The sequence below is a fragment of the Gymnoscopelus microlampas genome, assembly GCF_963454915.1.
Source record: "Gymnoscopelus microlampas genome assembly, chromosome: 4".
Lineage (NCBI taxonomy): Eukaryota > Metazoa > Chordata > Actinopteri > Myctophiformes > Myctophidae > Gymnoscopelus > Gymnoscopelus microlampas.
This window is the reverse complement of record NC_139941.1, coordinates 10,787,877-10,806,706: the sequence shown is the minus strand read 5'-3', so window position 1 is coordinate 10,806,706 and position 18,830 is coordinate 10,787,877. Positions and strand designations below refer to the sequence as shown.

General features: G+C 43.4%; 1 protein-coding gene across 1 annotated transcript; it reads right to left on the bottom strand.

Annotated features, from left to right (window-relative positions):
- Nucleotides 1–2,360: 2,360 nt before the first annotated feature.
- On the bottom strand, nucleotides 2,361–14,692 carry fgf5 (fibroblast growth factor 5; the record flags this gene model as incomplete). Its single annotated transcript, XM_084055361.1, has 4 exons — nucleotides 2,361–2,765; nucleotides 11,001–11,104; nucleotides 13,613–13,727; nucleotides 14,567–14,692. The coding sequence occupies 4 exons, from the start codon at nucleotides 14,690–14,692 to the stop codon at nucleotides 2,361–2,363; spliced, it is 750 nt and encodes a 249-aa protein (XP_083911487.1).
- Between the last annotated feature and the right edge of the window lie 4,138 nt (nucleotides 14,693–18,830).

The window sequence follows — 18,830 nt, the reverse complement described above, 5'->3', positions numbered from 1 at the left end:
TTATTCACAGAAAGTAGCTCATAACATGTCTACGGTGGATTTTTATTATACAAAAACTTGGCAGATACAAAGAGGATAATCCAAGCTTTCCGTACAGCTACAATGTTGGTGAATTTAGCGTTGTTTAATACAATCAGATCGCACTTTTCCATTTGGATGTATGGTATGGGCTCTCAAGGGTTGGTATTGGAATTCCAGGTATTAAAAATAGGATCTAAGAGTTGCTTCCGGATAATTCAGGCCAGGTAAATTTGTCAAAATCTGTTAATCTACAAGCTCACAACATGTCGGAAAGGGTTCTATCCCATCAGGAGAGAGAACTCATACAGGATGATACAGAATAAACAAGTGAAATGGGAAGTGATGAAACAATAACAATTGCAGGGAAAAAAGTGCATCTGGAACACTATAGCATTGTAGCTGATAAATGAGGTAGGTCTCTCTCCTGAAGGGCAAAAATTGGCATCCCGGCATGATGAGTTGGAGAGACCTCTGCTACTGAACGACAAATAGGGAAAATAGCTGATCTATTAGATCGGCCAAATATAACCGATTTTCAAGCTCTCTAGACATCACGATGCCTAGTACAGTGGTTCTCAAAGTGGGGTCCGGGGACCCCCAGGGGTCTTTTGGGGGGTTCCAGGGGGTCCTGCAGCAAAAGTTGTTAATGTAGCATCACAATCATTTTAACCACTGTATCCGTTTATATGTATGTTGGCCATTCAAAAATAGCAGATCTACAAGCTCACATCGAGTCACGTGAGCTTGTACATGTGCTATTTTGAAACATTTTGAAAAATCTTGAAAGTTTTTAAACACTAATCTTCTCCTCTGGGGGTCCCTGGCACAACACATTTTTGAGATAGGGGTCCGCATTGGGGACTGGATATTTTCAAGTATATAGTCCTCAGGGCAAATGTCATCCCCTCTCAGTTTGTTTTACAAATGGAACCCTGGGCCTGAACCTTCTAGAAACACAGATCTGTTCCTGCCAGGAGGCATCTTTATCCCTGCCGTGTCGCTCCTCCTGGGTGGAATGCCGTAGGGTCACGACTGGGGATTTTTCGGGTGACAGCCGGCTGCTAAAACGATATAGTTTTGATGGACAGTTTTCCCGCTGATCCCCAACAGCTGTCCAGGAGAAGCTGAACGAACCCCAGTTTGTTTGAATACCATACCTCTGTGGAGAGTGACTGGCTCAACAAGAGTATTAATATTTAAAGCGGGTGTAAGTGTAAAATGAGTGTTAAATAGCTCAATATTCTGATTCTAATCATTGCTATATAGAGTTTGTTTGTTCAGTAACGGGGGTCTCCTTGTCTCTTTAGTAAACAGAAAACAATTCTTTAGGTCGGGATACGGACTTCATCCAATCAGGAAAGAAAACTCATAAAGCATACAGGATAAACAAATTCAAATGGAAGCGATGAAACAAAGAAACGGAGCGGACAAAATTGGAACTGGAAAACTATAAAATTGAAGCTGATAAATGATCCGTGTGGGCTTCTCTCTCCTGATTGGATACAATCGGTATCCCGACCTGAAGAGCTGGAGGGACAGGGAGAACCCTGTTACTGTTATTCTAGTCTATAGCAATGATTACAACTATCCGAATATAGAGCTTTTTAACAAAACTTTTTTTTTTCTTTTTTTTTTTTTACAATTACAGAACCTTTAAACACTTTTATATGGATCTCTCTGGTCAAGTTAGATAAGCAATTTGTCTCCATGGTCATGGAAAAACATAAATTATGGTCATATTTTTAATGTTTCTGAACAAAAATGTAATAAAATTCACCCTGTTTGTACTATCATATTTATGTGGCCTACATCTGTTCTTTTAGTTGGGTCTCAATTCTGAAAAATAAAAATAAATAAACGTTGTAAATAATGAAAAATATATAGAACATTGAATCTTGAACTCAGTCTCACGTGAAAAACCCTTTCAACTTCTATCATGCTTTAACAAGGAAAAGCTATTTGAAAGCCCTTTGGGATTTATTCTTCAGCACAGCTTGTCAAACCACTGGAATGCTTGTGAAAATGTACAAAGAGTCATTGTCCATCTATTATATTAGTCCAATCTAAATCACGTATCCTGTCCATAGAGGCCAAACCCAGAACGTCTGTCCCGTACTGGTTCTCAATGTGGGGTCCGCGGACCCCCAGGTGTCCTTGAGGAGTTACAGGTCTGTGACTCAGGGAGTTGCTTCCATGTGTACACTCTCAGAGTTAAAAGAACACTGAAGATCTTTCAGCATAGCCTGGCGTCCCAGAGATTAAAAAAATCATATCAAATTGGGGTCCGTGGCCTAATGCGTATCAAACCTTGCGATTATAAAGGTTGAGAATCACTGCTCTTATCCAAACCGATATTTGGGCCAGTACTTGAACTCAGCACGCCTTGGCCCCGTGCTCTCCTGGATGTTGACCTTCGACGCGGGAGGTTTGGCCGCCGGGGGCGTTGGTTTCGGAGCCGGTGGCGGAGGCGGCGGGTTTTTCCGCCTGTCCTTGGCCCTGCTGTCTGCGACGGTGAAGCCGCGCTGCAGGCTATGTTCGTGCAGGTCCACCCGGGGCAGGAAGTGCGTGGAGACGTGCTGGGACTTGACCCGCGGGCTGGAGCCCATCTTGGCCTTGCCTCGCTTGTTGAGCGCCACGAACCACTGGCGGCCCGTCCTGTGGTTCATGTGGAGCACCGAGGCGTACGTGTTGTAGCTGTTCTCCTGGAAACGCTCCCGGAACTTACAGTCGTCCGTGAACCACTCCTGGACATAAACAAAGAGGATACATGTTGTATGTTAAAACATAATCTCTCACGAACAGATTCAGAGCCGCGCTTGAATCTGTTGGTAGCCCCGTTGAGAACCTATGCACATTGGCCTACAAGTGGGCGGGCCTTCAGATCAGGAAGCCGGCCGCGCTTTACCCAATCAAATGTAGTGGGCAGGATTTACATCTGTGCGTTCGTTTCCCTCTGGAAACAAACCGAAACTCATTTAACAATAGCGTCCTCGAAGCCGACAAAACCACGGAAAGTTAATCCCCCCCCCCCCCCCCCCCCAGAGTCAAATGCAAAAGTGAAAAACAGCAGAGGCCGCTGTTTTTCCTTTTTTTAGCGGTGCCAACCGCTCTACACTTGACTTTGTCCGTATGTCCGTCCGTCCGGATGAGCACGGGATGAGCACGGCAAAGAAGAAACACATACAAACACACGCGCACACACACACACACACACACACACACACACACACACACACACACACACACACACACACACGAACTTGGAGATTGCCTATGCCATCTCTCCTCTCATTGGCCACACATGCCACTGGTTATCAAAGAGGGGTCCAGGGACCCCCAGCGTATGTTATGTCCGTCCGCCCGTATGAGCACGGGATTTTAAACAGCTATAACTCCAGTCTCCAGCATGCCACCAAGTCCCAATTCAGTATGTGGACTTAGACCACCAATAGGGACGCGCATGAATTGCTGAAGCCCCGCCCCCTCTGTCCAGGGACCCCCAGCGTATGTTATGTCCGTCCGCCCGTATGAGCACGGGATGAGCACGGGATTTTAAACAGCTATAACTCCAGTTTCCAGCATGCCACCAAGTCCACATTTAATATGTGCACTTAGACCACCAATAGGGACGAGCATGAATTGCTGAAGCCCCGTCCCCTCTGTCTTCCCATTGGCTGGCCTTTAAACAGCCATAACTCAAGTTCGCAGCATGCTACGGAGTACAAATTTTGCGCATGGACTAAAACCACCAATAGGGACGAACTGTAATTACTTAAGCCCCGCCCCCTCTGTCTGGCCATTGGCTGGGCTTTAAACAGCCATTGTTCCAGTTTGCAGCATGCTACCAAGTACAAATTTGGTAAGTGGACTCAGACCACCAATAGGGACGAACTGAAATGAGTGAAGCCCCGCCCCAAAGGCACCGCTTCCTTCACACAGGGTGTGATTTTTTTTTACGATGGGTTCTCAGATTGGTTAAAACAAAACACCAAACACTTGAACCCCAGCAGGACACAAATTGTGTTGTGTTCTGTGTCCCTGTTTTTTCTACCCCCCCCCCCCCTGGTTTCTGAAGCTATAGTTAGTATTTTACTTTACAGTTGTGTTCCTTTAAAGACATAGTGAAATTACATTTTTGGTTGTTTTATTTTTTACGTCTGAAACGGCCTCGCAACCAATCAGAAGGTTCCATCCCTTCAGGCTGGAATCTCACACAGTCTGATTGTGATCAAAATCCTTAACTAAGATAGTCTACAAGTGTAACCAAAGGGTCCATTTGGTTACACTTGTACACGCTCTCTGAGCTAAATGAACCACACAGGATTTTTTCAGTGTAGCATGTAACCTAAGCCTGTGTTTCCCCTACAGACCACAGGGTTAGATAATTACCTTTATGTCATAGAAAAATAAATGGCCCCTATCTCCTTACAGGAAACCTCTGCACCAGCAGCAGCACTGCATCATGGAGGTATCTGCACTGGTGACAGTGATTTGCGTGTGAATCCAGCGCAATGGCGCGGCTCGACATGCACACAGGAACGCCCCCGAAACGCAGGCATGCACACGCACGCACTTGGTGGGAGATTGTATGCAAATATAATACCCCCTCTTTTAAACCTGTGAACGAACTTGTGATGTGACAATGAACTTGGAAGTTGAGACGCATTGCACGCACACAAACTCACTCTCAGTAACGGGCTACACAGTAGTGAGCACTGGGCTCTGTTTATACATAAGGACTTATTTTATTTGGATGTTGATGTTTTGAGTAGTTGGTGACGCCAACAATCTCCTGTTTCAACGTTCCCGGTGGCCCTGCCCACTGGAATGCAGAAGCGCCGTTCTCAGTCCCAACTCCGCAAAAAAAAAAAATCAAACATTTCAAACAAGGCAGTCGCGCAGCCAGAAGACGAATTGAGCCCCATGAGCCTCGTCCGAGCGAGGTGCTAGGCAAGCGAGTGAAGGTCTTTCGTCTCCTGAACTCACTCCAACTTGTTTTAAAACTATGATTTTATATTATAGACATACGTTTTTAATTCAAAGTGCTATACTCAACAATCCTGCGGCAAGCTAAGTTGACATGCAACCAAAGGACGTGGATGGTTGTTTACGATTCCTGAAATATTTGGTGGATCCACTCTTCCTCGGCCTACTCCCAATCTGCTGTGCTTGAATCAACCTAAGCAGAGACAAAGGCACTTGGGATTGACAAGGCCCCAGGCCAGCATTTCCACAGTATTGGAAGTCTGTCCAATGTCCATCCTATCTTTTGTTTTAACCCATTAAGACCGGGAACGCATCTGTGTCATTTTAAGATTGATTTGGCTATTCAAAAATAGCAGATATACAAGCTCATAGATCTACAAGCTACATAGCGCTGCACTCGGTCCCGCGCTATCACCTCTCGTCTGAGCGCTAGGTAGAACTTTGGTCTGTTGCCAGGGAGACTTATAGGTCCGAATTCCAGGTAGGACATAAAGGTTACGGACCGCCGCTTTAAGAGCGTTCTACTTTCCGTCCATATTCCAAGGTCTCGTAAACGGCGCGTGCACCGTACCGTGTTGGCTTGCTGCACCGGTGCAGCATACAGTACATGCGCCACGCAAACCCATAACTCAATGTCATCCTTTGAAACTTAGATATTTGTTGAATGTTCGCTGTTGTTTAGCTGCTAAAAATACCTCTGGTGGGAAACTATACCGTGTACCCTGGGATGTCTGCTTATTCCCTGCCATAAGACTTTCTTGTCGTTGCTGTCAGGCAGAAACCTCTTATCTCCATATTTTAATGTATTGTTTTTTTTTTCGTAAATGAATGCCCTACTTGATCATAATACAGCGTCACACAAAAGCATCAAAAGTAGCAGATCGACAAGCTCGAAACGCGCCGCTTCGCGGTGCTTTTGCTCATTTTGCTCACTTTTGCTACTTTTGCTCATTTTGAATTTTAATCCTGAAAAGTAACAGTTTTGGACATACGAGGTTTCCACCCCGACAGAGACATTGTATAACCTTTTCTCTTGCCGCTCTGAACAAACAGAGCGGTTCTGCTTTGCTGACGAGCGCAGCACAGCAGAAAATGATGCCATTACGTTTGGTAAACATGTCAGTCACAAGGCAACGCGCCGCAGCAGCAGCTAGCAGACGAAGAGTGCAAACGTTTAAGTTATTCCCAAATCCAACCGCCATGCCTCTTGGCTGTTGTTTTGAGAAATGATTAGAAATACAAAAGGGAAAAGCCTCCTTAGCAGTGGTGGAAGAAGTACTCAGATTCTTCACCTATAAGTAAAAAGTAAAAGTACTTAATTACTTTCCGCCACTGGTCCTTAGTTAGTGACAGCTATGGGTGGTGTGCGATGTTATTGACCAAGCTCCTCTATTGCAGATTTGCACGCACACATGCACACGCACAGGCACACACGCACACGCACACACACACACACACACGCACCCACACACACACACACAAAACGAGCCATTTCCCTGATGTTAAATTTAATCCTGACCCTAACACTAAGCCCAAACCGTGAAGCAGTTATAGGTGAGGAACCAGCGCTAGGTTCTCTTTTTTTTATTAATCCTCCTAAGCCATGTGAGAGATTTTTGTATAAACAAAGGCATGCACACTATAAAATGAAGAAGTGAGGGCTTCCTGCGGCGTTTGGTGGGTTTTAATGGTCCAAAGTGGATTCCACACATTCTGTATTGTTGGAATCATAATGCGTGCACATCTGTTGAACCTGCCACCTGCCCTGATGGATTGGTCACAGTCTTTAAAACACAACGTTCCCATGATCCTCAGGGTTAAGCCCGAAAGCCCAAAATAGCCCAAAATAGCAGATCTACAAGCTCACAAGGCCTTGCGACGTGAGCACGACGCCTTGTGAGCCATCTAAAATGAAATCCCTCTTAACCCTTGAATTCAATTCAAATCTTTGTTTTATTTGATGGTCTTGCTTCCCTGGCATTTGGCCTTTGTGCCCTCAAAAAATGGACTACACCAAAAGGCCAAACGGCCTTGCCCCTAAAACAGTGAAATTCTAGACCTGCATCCAAGTCAATGCTGAGAAAATCGATGGCCGTCGACCACGAACGACGCGACGTGAATGGCGGGTGTCGCCCGCGAATGACAAAAAATGACATGGATGACGCGGCAGACATCGTAGCACCCACTGACAATGGGTACACCACTGGTTGTATCAACGGGGTCATCCCTGTGTTCCCCCGGGTTCTATGTTCCCCCACTAAGCTTAGGGTTAGGGTTAGGTTTAGGTTAGGTCCTATGTTCCCCGCTCTCCCTAGGACAGCGGGGAACATAGGACCCGGGGAGTATCAACTATCTATCTATTGTACACAGTATGAACAAAATGGTCACATGATAAACTTTAGACATTAATCCAACAAATGACTCGCCAGGCCAACTTAAACCCGGTCCATGCATTTGGTCAGAAACCTTAATCTCCATATTTCATCCAAAAGAAGGTTCTTTCATGAGTTAAAGGGGATTTTTGCCCCACGGTTTTCTTACCTTTTCTATGATGCTATGATATCCTATGCTATGATAAATGTCCAATAGCTCCATCCCGGGTCCGCCACAGCTAAAAACGTGCACCTAATGGGCCTTGCGCTAGATTGCGTATTTTAATTGCTTTTTTTTTTTTTTTCACCGGATCGCTAGATGAGATTGAAATCTCAAAATTGAAATCTCGTCTAGTGAGACCTCCGGTGGGGGCGCATTCAAGACAATCACGTTGCATAGTGTTCTGGCACTATGAACGTCAGATCTCACCACCCAAAAAAAAAAGCTATTAACATACAGTAAGCGATCTAGCGCAAGGCCCATAGCCGTGCGTTTTTAGCTGTGGCGGACCCGGGATGGAGTTATGACATGTTTCTACTGTACCATTCATCCTAGGATATCATAACATCATATAAAAGTTAAGAAAACCGTGGGGCAAAAAAAAATATTTTATTTTTTATAAACATTAAACCAATGAAAAGAGCATGCGACTAAATAATAACGTCAAAGGAAAACCTCAGAGGCAAAATTCCTGTTTTCCTCTCCATTGTCTTTGGGCCTCCCAGCATTCTGTCCTGGCGTCTGTACCCATCTCATTTTGTCTGAACCCCCCCCATCGACACCCCCCTCCCTTCCTCCACCAACCCCCCCCCCTGCCAGCATTCACTTGCTGTTTGTTCAATAAATCCAAGTGACCCTTTCACCCCCTCAAAAGATTATGTTTGCAATGGCTTGCTGGGTAGGTCACGGTTGTAATGTGCATCTGTCTCCTTGCCCATTATTTGGGCAATAAATTGCCACTGTGAAAACATCTAAATATTAAATATGACAGACGGCGCAAGGAGATAAAGACAGTGTGTCACCGGATACTCCGGCGTGAGGCCCTGGGCTGTCTGCAGAGCACCAGCGGCCACTGGCTTGTTATTTTTCTCCCCCCCCCCTTCTCGACCAGCCCGAGTCAACACTAGAGCCGCCACGCGAGCCTGTGTGCAACTGTAGCCGGCCCGCGAGGTAAATCCCACCTAATTCTACGCCGATGGAACCGCCACAGCTGGCCTAATTGCTGCCCGTGTCCGCCGCAGCGCTGACTGGCACTCATGCTCCCATTCTGGCCTTTTTGTTTTTTTCCGCATTCCCTCACCAGAGCCCGACCCACCAGTGTCAGAATGTTTGGGTCCGAGCTTGTAGATCGGCTATTTTTAGAAAACATTTAGAAAACATTTGAAATGTTTCTCTTATAATGACATGCCCAAAATAGGGACAGCAGGTTGGAAGTTGTTACAAATCGGGATTCATCGGCTGCATATCTCGATACAAAGTAACAGCGGATATAGCGGTGTCGTCCCTGCATACCAGAAGCGACGCTCATGGATAGTTCTGTTCTAAGGGCATCAACGTTATCTTTGTCTTTTTTTTTTCCTCCCCTGATTGCTCGGATTCAGGGTCGTGCAGAGTCTGCAGACACAACAACTTTGCTGCGATGAACTGACGTCATTGTTTGGCCTTTGAGCTGACACAGGCTGTGGTTTCTGACAGTACGGCATAGGAGAGAGTAGGAGGACTGTGTAGCTTTCAATTTGTTTTTTAAATGTGTCCAACATTTTAGGATTTTTTTTTGGAAAATTGTCAACATTGTTCAAACATTTTGATTGTTCTTTTTTTTTTTTTTTTTGCATTTTTGACACGTGGCCTGTTGTGAGCTGTGAGTTTTTCTTTGCCATCGTTGAAATAAATGCCGCGTCTCTGCTCTATTTAGAGACAACTTGAGGCAACTTGCTGTGATTCAGGACTATAACATTGAATTGAGCTTGCAGATTTTCTTTCTCCCCTGATTGTTCGGATTCAGGGTCGTGCAGAGTCTGCAGACACAACAACTTTGCTGCGATGAACTGACGTCATTGTTTGGCCTTTGAGCTGACACAGGCTGTGGTTTCTGACAGTACGGAATAGGAGAGAGTAGGAGGACTGTGTATAGCTTTCAATTTGTTGTTTCAAAATGTGTCCAACATTTTAGGAAAGGTTTTTGGAAAATTGTCAACATTGTTCAAACATTGTGATTGTTCTTTTGTTTTTGTTTTTTTTAGCATTTTTGACACGTGGCCTGTTGTGAGCCGTGAGTTTTTCTTTGCCATCGTTGCAATAAATGCTGCGTCTCTGCTCTATATTTAGAGACAACTTGAGGCAACTTGCTGTGATTCAGGACTATAACATTGAATTGAGCTTGCAGATTGGTTATTTTTGCTGAAACAGGGTAAGTGGTTGAAACCCACTCACAGTGGGAGGCTGCTACTTAGCCACATATCCCAGTTGATCAACACCAACATCTGGTAAAACTGTAAGCCACGACGGACACTGGGGATCCTTACAGTTGGCTCAGAGGGCGGCAGCTCTGACCGGGGATGTGGCGGCAGTGGCAAGCGTGGCTCATCAACACCCCCCCCCCCCCGCAGATTGTTCATGTGCCTGTGCCGTATTGGTCTTCTCCCAGTGGCATGATGGCTGTGCTCTGTACGCTATCAGCCAGCCCAGACAGACAGGGCCTAATCTGCTCTTCCCATTAACACGTGCTAATAGGGAACCACTTCTATCTACATGCCTGCCAAAGGCCCCCACAGATGACTTTTCATTGGAACTGGCTCCCTGGCTGTCTGTCTGTCTGTCTGTCAGGGCTGGACTGGGACCAAAATTCAGCCCTGGCATTTTGGTCTGAACCGACCCACCACCCCCCGGCCTGAAGAAAAAAACGCATCAGCCCAGCAACCCTATGTAAAGCATAGGCCACCACCTAGGTTGCACATGCACTCTGCAGCCGCACTGAGGCCACTGCTGGAAAGCATCCCAGCCCAAACATTAACGTAACTTATGATTGGGCCGCGCGACCCGGAAATGACCGTAATAATCCTGAAACGGGAGCAAACTTTTCAGCGGCCCACCGGGCATTTGCCCGGTATGCAAAATGGCCAGTCCACCCCTGCTGTCTGTCTGTCTGTCTGTCTGTCTGTCTGTCTGTCTGTCTGTCTGTCTGTCTGTCTGTCTGGCTGGCTGGCTGGCTGGCTGGCTGGCTGGCTATATGGCTTAAAACTGCAATCCGTACCTTTTTTAGTGAATACAATTTTACTTTAGCCAATCTGTATGGTAGAGTATGTCTCCCTTCTATTGACACATTTAGATCATGTGATCGAGTAGGACCACTACCGGTTGACAGGTGGTATTGCTATATATATATATATATATATATATATATATATATATATATATATATATATATATATATATATTTATTTTTTTGTAGTGCAGTGGGCGCATGTTTAGATTTAAGATAATGAACAGAGCAGAGTTGACCAAAACATATAAGCAGTGCTCAGAGCTTCATGCACATCACTCGTTGGAGTTTATATTACACAGGATAATAGTTTTTAAAAAAGCCATTTAGTACTAGTGTGGTCGCGAGAAACACTCACAGTGGCGTGGAGCCTTCCTCTCTTATTCATAGCCAGGAATCTGTTGCTGTAGACGCCTTTGACTCCGATGACTCCCTGGGATACGGCGAACAGCTCCAGGACACCTGGGAGGATAAAGCACTGGTTCTCAAACTGTTTTGTGTCAGGAACACCCAGAAGATTTGTGTTAAATAATTCAAAATTATAATAACATTTTTGATATTTTTCAGCAACAATCAATCTAAGCGTCCCTGTTCTGGCCATGTCATGACTGTAGGGGTGTGCCGATACACTAATTTCATAACGATATACGATACGATACGATATATGGCACTTTTTTATTATGAAAATATATGGGGGGGGAGCAAATGCAAACAAATATTTCTGTTTTGCTATATTCAGACATGCAAACTTGTAGCTTTTCAGCTACAATAGCCGTTTTGAATCCAAATAGGGCAATAGTGTGACACCTGACCCGAAAAAAAAAAACATGTTGTCACCCTTTTCTGGGCTGTTTGCATGCCTGATTATTATTATTGTAAAAAAAAATCGCGATAATCGCGGGACGATATATCGACACACCCCTACATGACTGGCGAACATTCGGCAAAAAAAATTGATCTACAAGCTCACAACGCATCGCCTCGCCACCCCATTGTGAGCTTCTATATCGGCTCTTTACTCTATTTTATGTACAACAATTTAGGCTATTTAGGGTTTAAGTGGTTAAAGGTGCTGTAAGTGATAATTCTTTTAATTAAAACCAAACGTTTTTTTTTTGTAAAAACGTTGACGCTCTATATTGTGATAGTACTCATTGCTATACAGTGAGTAACAGACACCTCAGTAACAGAGGTGTCCCGTATCTCCAGCTCTTTAGTAAACAATATATTTTCGTGAACAGAAACGACAAAGAGATGACAGCTTCCTATACCAACTGCGACGGGTGAGGGTACAGACTCTCTGTATCATTCTAAGACTGTGTTGTTGTCCAATACCCTATATATACACACACACACACACACACACAAACACACACACACGTATGCGTGCGAGCACATGCGTGTGTATGCGTGTGTATGCGTGCGTGCGTGCGTGCGTGCGTGCGTGTGTAATTCACTTCAGTATGATATATGAACCCTGATATTTCAAATGTAAGACACTCGTCTTACTAGTTGATTCCAGTGGTGATATGTAGAAGCCACAGAGACCACGGTCTCTATAAGTCCCATGTAACTTGACATCTCCTTCCGAAGGGAACCGTGAAAAAAGTGCTTTTTTAAAAAGAAATAAGTGCTTTTTCATAAGCTTCAAAGTACAGTAACAGTCCTGAGTGCGTATGTAACTCTGAGAGTGCACAAATGAACCCGTTTAGGAGGCCATTTGGTGACATTTGTACTGTACACTCTAAGTTACAAATGAATGAATTAACAACACAGACAATTTTACCACGTACAATATGGACACCCACAGACATTTACCAAGATATCAAATGATGCAGTAAGTAACAACAGAACAGATGTTATCATACGTTTTTTTTTTAACGGATTGCAGCTTTAACCATCTTGGGCACACAGCACACACACACACACACACACACACACACACACACACACACACACACACACACACACACACACACACACACACACACACACACACACACAGCATTGTCCCGATGACAGTCCAATCCAAAACATCCTCGTTCCCATTCCGCTGCACCTGTCACTTCCACAAATAGCGTACCTGCCAACATCCCTAAAGCCACACAAACAAGGCATGTCAACCAGATGGCCTGCAGCGAGGCCGGCCGGCCCGCCAGAGCACACTCTATTTCTCACTGTCATGTCAGGCAACCTAAGTTTAGGTTCCTGACTGACTGCCGGCGCCCGATCTTAGTCGAGCAGCGATTTAATCCATTTGTGACTCTGAGTAAAGGTCCATTTGGTTCCATTGTGTAGCCTACCCTCTCAGAGACTCAAATGCAAATCATGTGCGTGTAGGAGATTTGGACCAGTCTTTTGCAAACCCATTTTTATGGATCGTGAATATGTAGTTTTTTTTTTACTTTCCTACATTTTTTTTCTTTTTCTTTTCTTTTTCAAATAACTTTTTTTTCAGAAATAAAATAAAACCAATGATTGATTTTGAAAAAATAAAATTTAAAAAATAAAGAAGAAAAAAAGATGGTTTTCTGAAGAAAATACATTCTAGAAATGTTAATATTTAAAAAGAATCGTTAAAACATCTAACAGACTTATTGTGGCCTTGCTATTTTCACTATTTTGGAAGTAGGGCTTAAGTGCTTAATTCATAATATTTTGTGTGTGAGTGTGTGTGTGTGTGTGTGTGTGTGTGTGTGTGTGTGTGTGTGTGTGTGTGTGTGTGTGTGTGTGTGTGTGTGTGTGTGTGTGTGTGTGTGTGTGTGTGTGCGCGTGCGTGCGTGCGTGCGTGCGTGTGTGTGTGTATGTGTCCTGGGGAGACTGAACAAGTTTGTGAACCCCCTGACTGGTGGCTGGTACAGACAGACAGACAGACAGACAGACAGACAGACAGACAGACAGACAGACAGACAGACAGACAGACAGACAGAACTGTTGTCAGTAGCAGGTCAGAGTAACAAGTGAACTCACTCAGATGGTTGGGTTCATGGCTGCCGTTGACTCTGCCGTCTGGGTGTATCTGGAGGTGGAAGCCGATGCCCACCCTGCAGTACAGCCTGCACGCCCTGCGCCCTGAGCTGATCCCCTGGCAGTGCATGCATGGGGGGGAAAGGAACTAAGTACATTTACTCAGTGGTGGAAAGTAACTAAGTACAACTAAGTACTCAAGTCATTAAGTCACAATTTTGACTTTACTTGAGCGTTTCCTTAAAGGTTTTTGACACACACTCAAGAGGCATAGTTAGGCTTTTCCCCCCTAGTTTTAATATAGACTACGTTTTATTCTACTACAATTATTTGACATGCTTTATAGTTACTAGTTACCGATTTAGATTAATTCTAAAAAAAATATACATTAACAGATATAAAAAACAAAAACAGATATACAAGCTTGTAGCTTGTAGAGCAATTTTTTAAATGTTTGAGAATTTTGAAATATTTTGCTAAAACAAAAAACTGAAATGTGACTTTCTGCATTACAGGCTACTTTTGCTACTTTAAATAGCCTACATTTCGAAACCAATAGTTTACTTTTGTACTCAAAATTGTAATAGCCAACAGGCCCTTTTACTTGTTGCAACAGAGTATTTCTACACTATGGTAGGCCTATTGCTACTTTTACTTTAAATATCAGTGGTGTAAAGTATACATTTACACAAGTATTGTGTAAATGAGGTATGTTTACTTTACTGGAGTATTTTCAATACTTTTTACTTCTACTCCACTACATCTCAAAGGTAAATATTGTACTTTTACTGATACAAAATGATGATATTATAAAACATTGCCAACCACTGCAGAGTACTTCTTCCACCACTGTTAAATATGAACAATAAAAATAAATCGACACTGTCACCTGCTCTACCCCCATAAAATAAAATAAAATAAAATAAAATAAATCACTTCTTCCAGCACCACTGTCACCTGCTCTTCGTCCCCAAGCTGCTGGCCCTCAGACCCCCTGCGCTGCCCTACTGCTGCTGCTCCTCCAACGGCGTAGATCACCCAGTGAGCGACCGTTACAATGTACCAAGGAGGAATAACATGCATTCTTCCACAGACGGGACTCCGAGAGAATCGATCGCTCCTTTAGGCCACTTCTCCTCCTTCTTCTGGCATATTGGCTTCTGTGCGCACGACAACAATAATCACCACGCACGCACGCAGTCGCACGCACGCATGCGGTACCATGCAGACGATCCTGGGCATTATAACCCCCTGGCTGGCTGCAGTATAGTATGAGAGAGAGAGAGAGAGCGAGAGATAGAGAGAGAGCGAGAGATAGAGAGAGAGAGAGAGAGAGAGAGAGAGAGAGAGAGAGAGAGAGAGAGAGAGAGAGAGAGAGAGAGTCGTCGCTGCTGGCAATGAGATATTTATAACAGCAGTGATCTCACTGCTTGAAGCATGGCCGGGGTTCTAAAGCACTGGTTCCCAGACTTTGTAGCTCGAGACCCAAAAGAGAAAGAAATAGTGAAAATAGCAGATCTACAAGCACACAACACTTTGCATCAGATGTACTATTTTCACTACTTCTTAAAAGTTTTTTTTTATCCTTGTATTTATGGAATTCCTTGGATTATTTAGCATCTAATAGTTACTTTGAAAAATGTTAGAATTTTTATTTCTTTGAAATAATTTAAAATGCATTGTTGTAAACGAGGAAAAAAGGGGGACATTTACTCGCGAACCATAGAAATCGGTCCGCGACCCACAAATGGGTCCCGAGACAGTGTTTAGGGAAACAGTGTTATAAAGGACGGGACGCGCTTCCCAACCACGGTTTTCGTGATGAAAAAACGCCGGATCGTGGTTTTAATATCGATCCGCACCAGCGAGAGTCGAGAGATGACACGAAAACGCTACGGAGAGAGGAGAGGAGAGGAGAGGAGGGCGCACATTTTTCCGGCGACTCGTTCCGTGCTATCCATGGTTCACATGACGCTCGTCTGTCACAAGCGTCATGGAACCATTTGTTCCTGGTTTAAGAATGTTTTACATTTACAACCGCTACATCTGCACAAACGTTCAGATTTCAAATATAAAGTGCTTACCCCCAAGCCACTGATGTAACAAGTTAAATCGTTTTAGTTTAAGTTCCTGTATCTTCCATATTGTTCAATAAAAAGCATTTTAATCCGATTGGCGGCCATTTTCAGAGTGCAATACACCTCCCAACCGATAAGAGCGCGTAGTTAAACGCATATGGAGAAAATGCGGAGAAAATGGCCACCAATCGGATTAAAATGCTTTTTATTGAACAATACGGAAGATACGGGTACTTAGACTTGGCCGCTTTAACTTGTTACATCAGTGGCTTGGGGGAAGGACTTTATATTTGAAATTTGAACGTGTATGTAGATGTAGCGGTTGTAAATGGAAAATATTCTCAAACCAGGAACACACGGTTCCATGACAGTCATGTTTCTGGGCTAGTTCCGTGCCAGAACGCAGTATGAATGCGCGGCATTTCCCGCACGATGTGGCATGGTTTTAATAGAGCACCATGGGTTTAATAGAGCCGGGGGCACGCTGATCATTCAGAAGTGAGAAGGATATAGAGATGAGTCCGTTAACCACTTAAACCCTCTATTCTTAGTGAAACGGACATGACTTAAAGCTGCAGCCTCCTTGGAGTGACGTTTTTTCCCCTCTACACCAAATCTCTTTGCCAAAAATAGCAGATGCACAATCTCACATATCCTTGGATCAAGACTATCATATGTGTCATTTATCGAGTCTGACTTTTACTTTAGAAGCCTATCATAGATAGGTATGCAAATGTAGAAATCGGTCAAATACATCTATAGTCTTGATCCGAGGCTAAAGCTCACGTCACAACGCCTCAAGTTGCAAGGCGTTGAGCTTGTAGATTGGCTGTTTTTTTGGCGATCGTCCTCAATTACGGATGCTGGGGTTTAAAGTGGGTACACAGAGCCCCGCCCCTGTACGTCTGTCATTTATTTGTATTTTCATTTATTTGTCTGTCATTAAATGTTTCGATGAATTGAGTGCAGCAAAGGACCCCAATAGAAACAAGCCATAGGCTTTCTTGGGTTTAAAATCCTCTTAGCAGACCGTGTATTGAACTGTACTTTACTGTGCTTTTTTTTGTTGCAAACTGCTAATAAAGTATTCAATCAATCAATCAATCAATCAATCAATCAATCAATCAAGCAATGTATAAAATCGATAGGATGCAGTCAAAGAAACAGTGTATGAAACCCTCAGGTGATGATGAGGGGCAGGCCTGTATGTAAGCCTATTTGTAGGCAGTGGCAGAAGAACTAGCCTAATGTTGTTGTTTTTTTTACTTATAGTAAAAGTAGCAGTAGCCTACCACAATATAGAAATCGGCCTACAGACTGTATAGGCTACAAAGCAAAAGGACTGTATTCAAAATGTCACTTGAGTAAAAGTACAAATTAAAAATGTTGACATACAAATATACTACCAAAATAAAAGTAGCCCAGGCCTAACCATTGAATGGCCCATTTAACTTTATCTTTGTTTATTTATTTCATTCTCAAAGTTACAATGTGTCAAACTTTGGGAATTCTTGTAGCCGATCTACAATAATTATTAGAGAATATCCTGTCATACAACATGTTCCAAATTTACCGGATTTATGTATTTATTTATTCATTCATTCATTCAATTATTCCTTCATGCATGCATTCATTCATTCATTCATTTATTTAACAAAATAATGTACCTTACATAAAACTTGAAAAGAGGCTTTCAAAGCTAGTTCACCATATTTAGCTGATTATTGAGAGATGTGAGACTATGGAAGTATTCCACAGGTGACTATCTTCTGTGAGGAAGAACCAAAGAACCTTGATGGATTAGACCCTCCCTGCAGGTTTCAGCCTGCGGTGAAACCTGCAGGGAGGGTCTAATGATTAGGTTTGTGCCCAGCAGCAACGATGACCACGCAACAAACAGAAAATCCCCTACTTCTGGTCAGACGAATGAGGAGCCAGGCCTGGAGGCAACCCACAGTGCCCACAGTGCCTATAGAGCCTCCAATTTGTTTGTTTGTTCATACATTATCTTTGCAAATACTAATATGTTGGATTTTCAGACATCTGAAATAAAGCCATTGTTCTTGCATAAAAGAAAGAAGAAGTTTGAAAGCTTGTTTGAAATGACCAAAGCCATGCCTACCGATGATGTCACTGGTAGACAGGTTGCTGAACTGTCCACAGTCCTCCTCTGAGACACAGAGACAGAAATTGTTCCATTTTATGATGAGCATTAGAGAGGACCAATTATGCTGTTAAAGGGCAAGACCACTTTGGTAGAGGTTTGGGTTGTGTAGTTACCTTGCCATGATGTAACTTCAAAGGTGGGGAAGAAATACAAAATAATTGCTCCATTGATTAGAAATTGACAATTCAAAAAATGCTCCTCATTGACTTACATTGTAGGGTAAAACTGCTCTCAAAGTCACTCTTTTAGGACAAAAACGAACGCAAACAAAGTTGATTCAGACAATATAGAACATCACCAAACCCAGTACTGTTTTTTTTTTAAATAAAAATGTCAACTTCCTGTTGAATTTGCCATTTTTAATAAGTAGAAAACCCGGACTGGATCGGCGGATCCGGATCCAGATCTTCAAATAGTAAAATCAACAGGAAGTTGACATTTTTATTAAAAAAACAAACAGTACTGGGTTTGGTGATGCTCTATATTGTCTGAATCGGCTATGTTTGGGTTAATTTATGTGCTAAAAGAGTGACTTTGAGAGCGGTTTTACCGTACAATGTAAGTCAATGAGGAGCATATTTTGAATAATCAATTTCTAATCAATGGAGCAATTATTTTTGATTTTTTGCCCACCTTTGGAGTTACATCATGGCAAGGAAACTACACAACCCAAACCTCTACCAAAGTGGTCTTACCCTTTAAGATAAGTTGGAAATGGGTGAAGTGCTCCTTTAAGCTGAAACATAAGGTGTTACCATTCACTTGATACTTGCTAATTGTTCTGATCCAGATCCTTCTCTCTTTTTTTGGATCAAAACATAAAGTAGACTGATGATGCAGTAGATTTACAGTATAGGTAGATACATGCATGCGTAACATTTTAACATACTTGTTGATCCCAAGTGTGTTCAGCATGCGCACGCACGCACGCACACGCACGCACGCACACACAGAGAGAGAGAACATACTGTAGAAT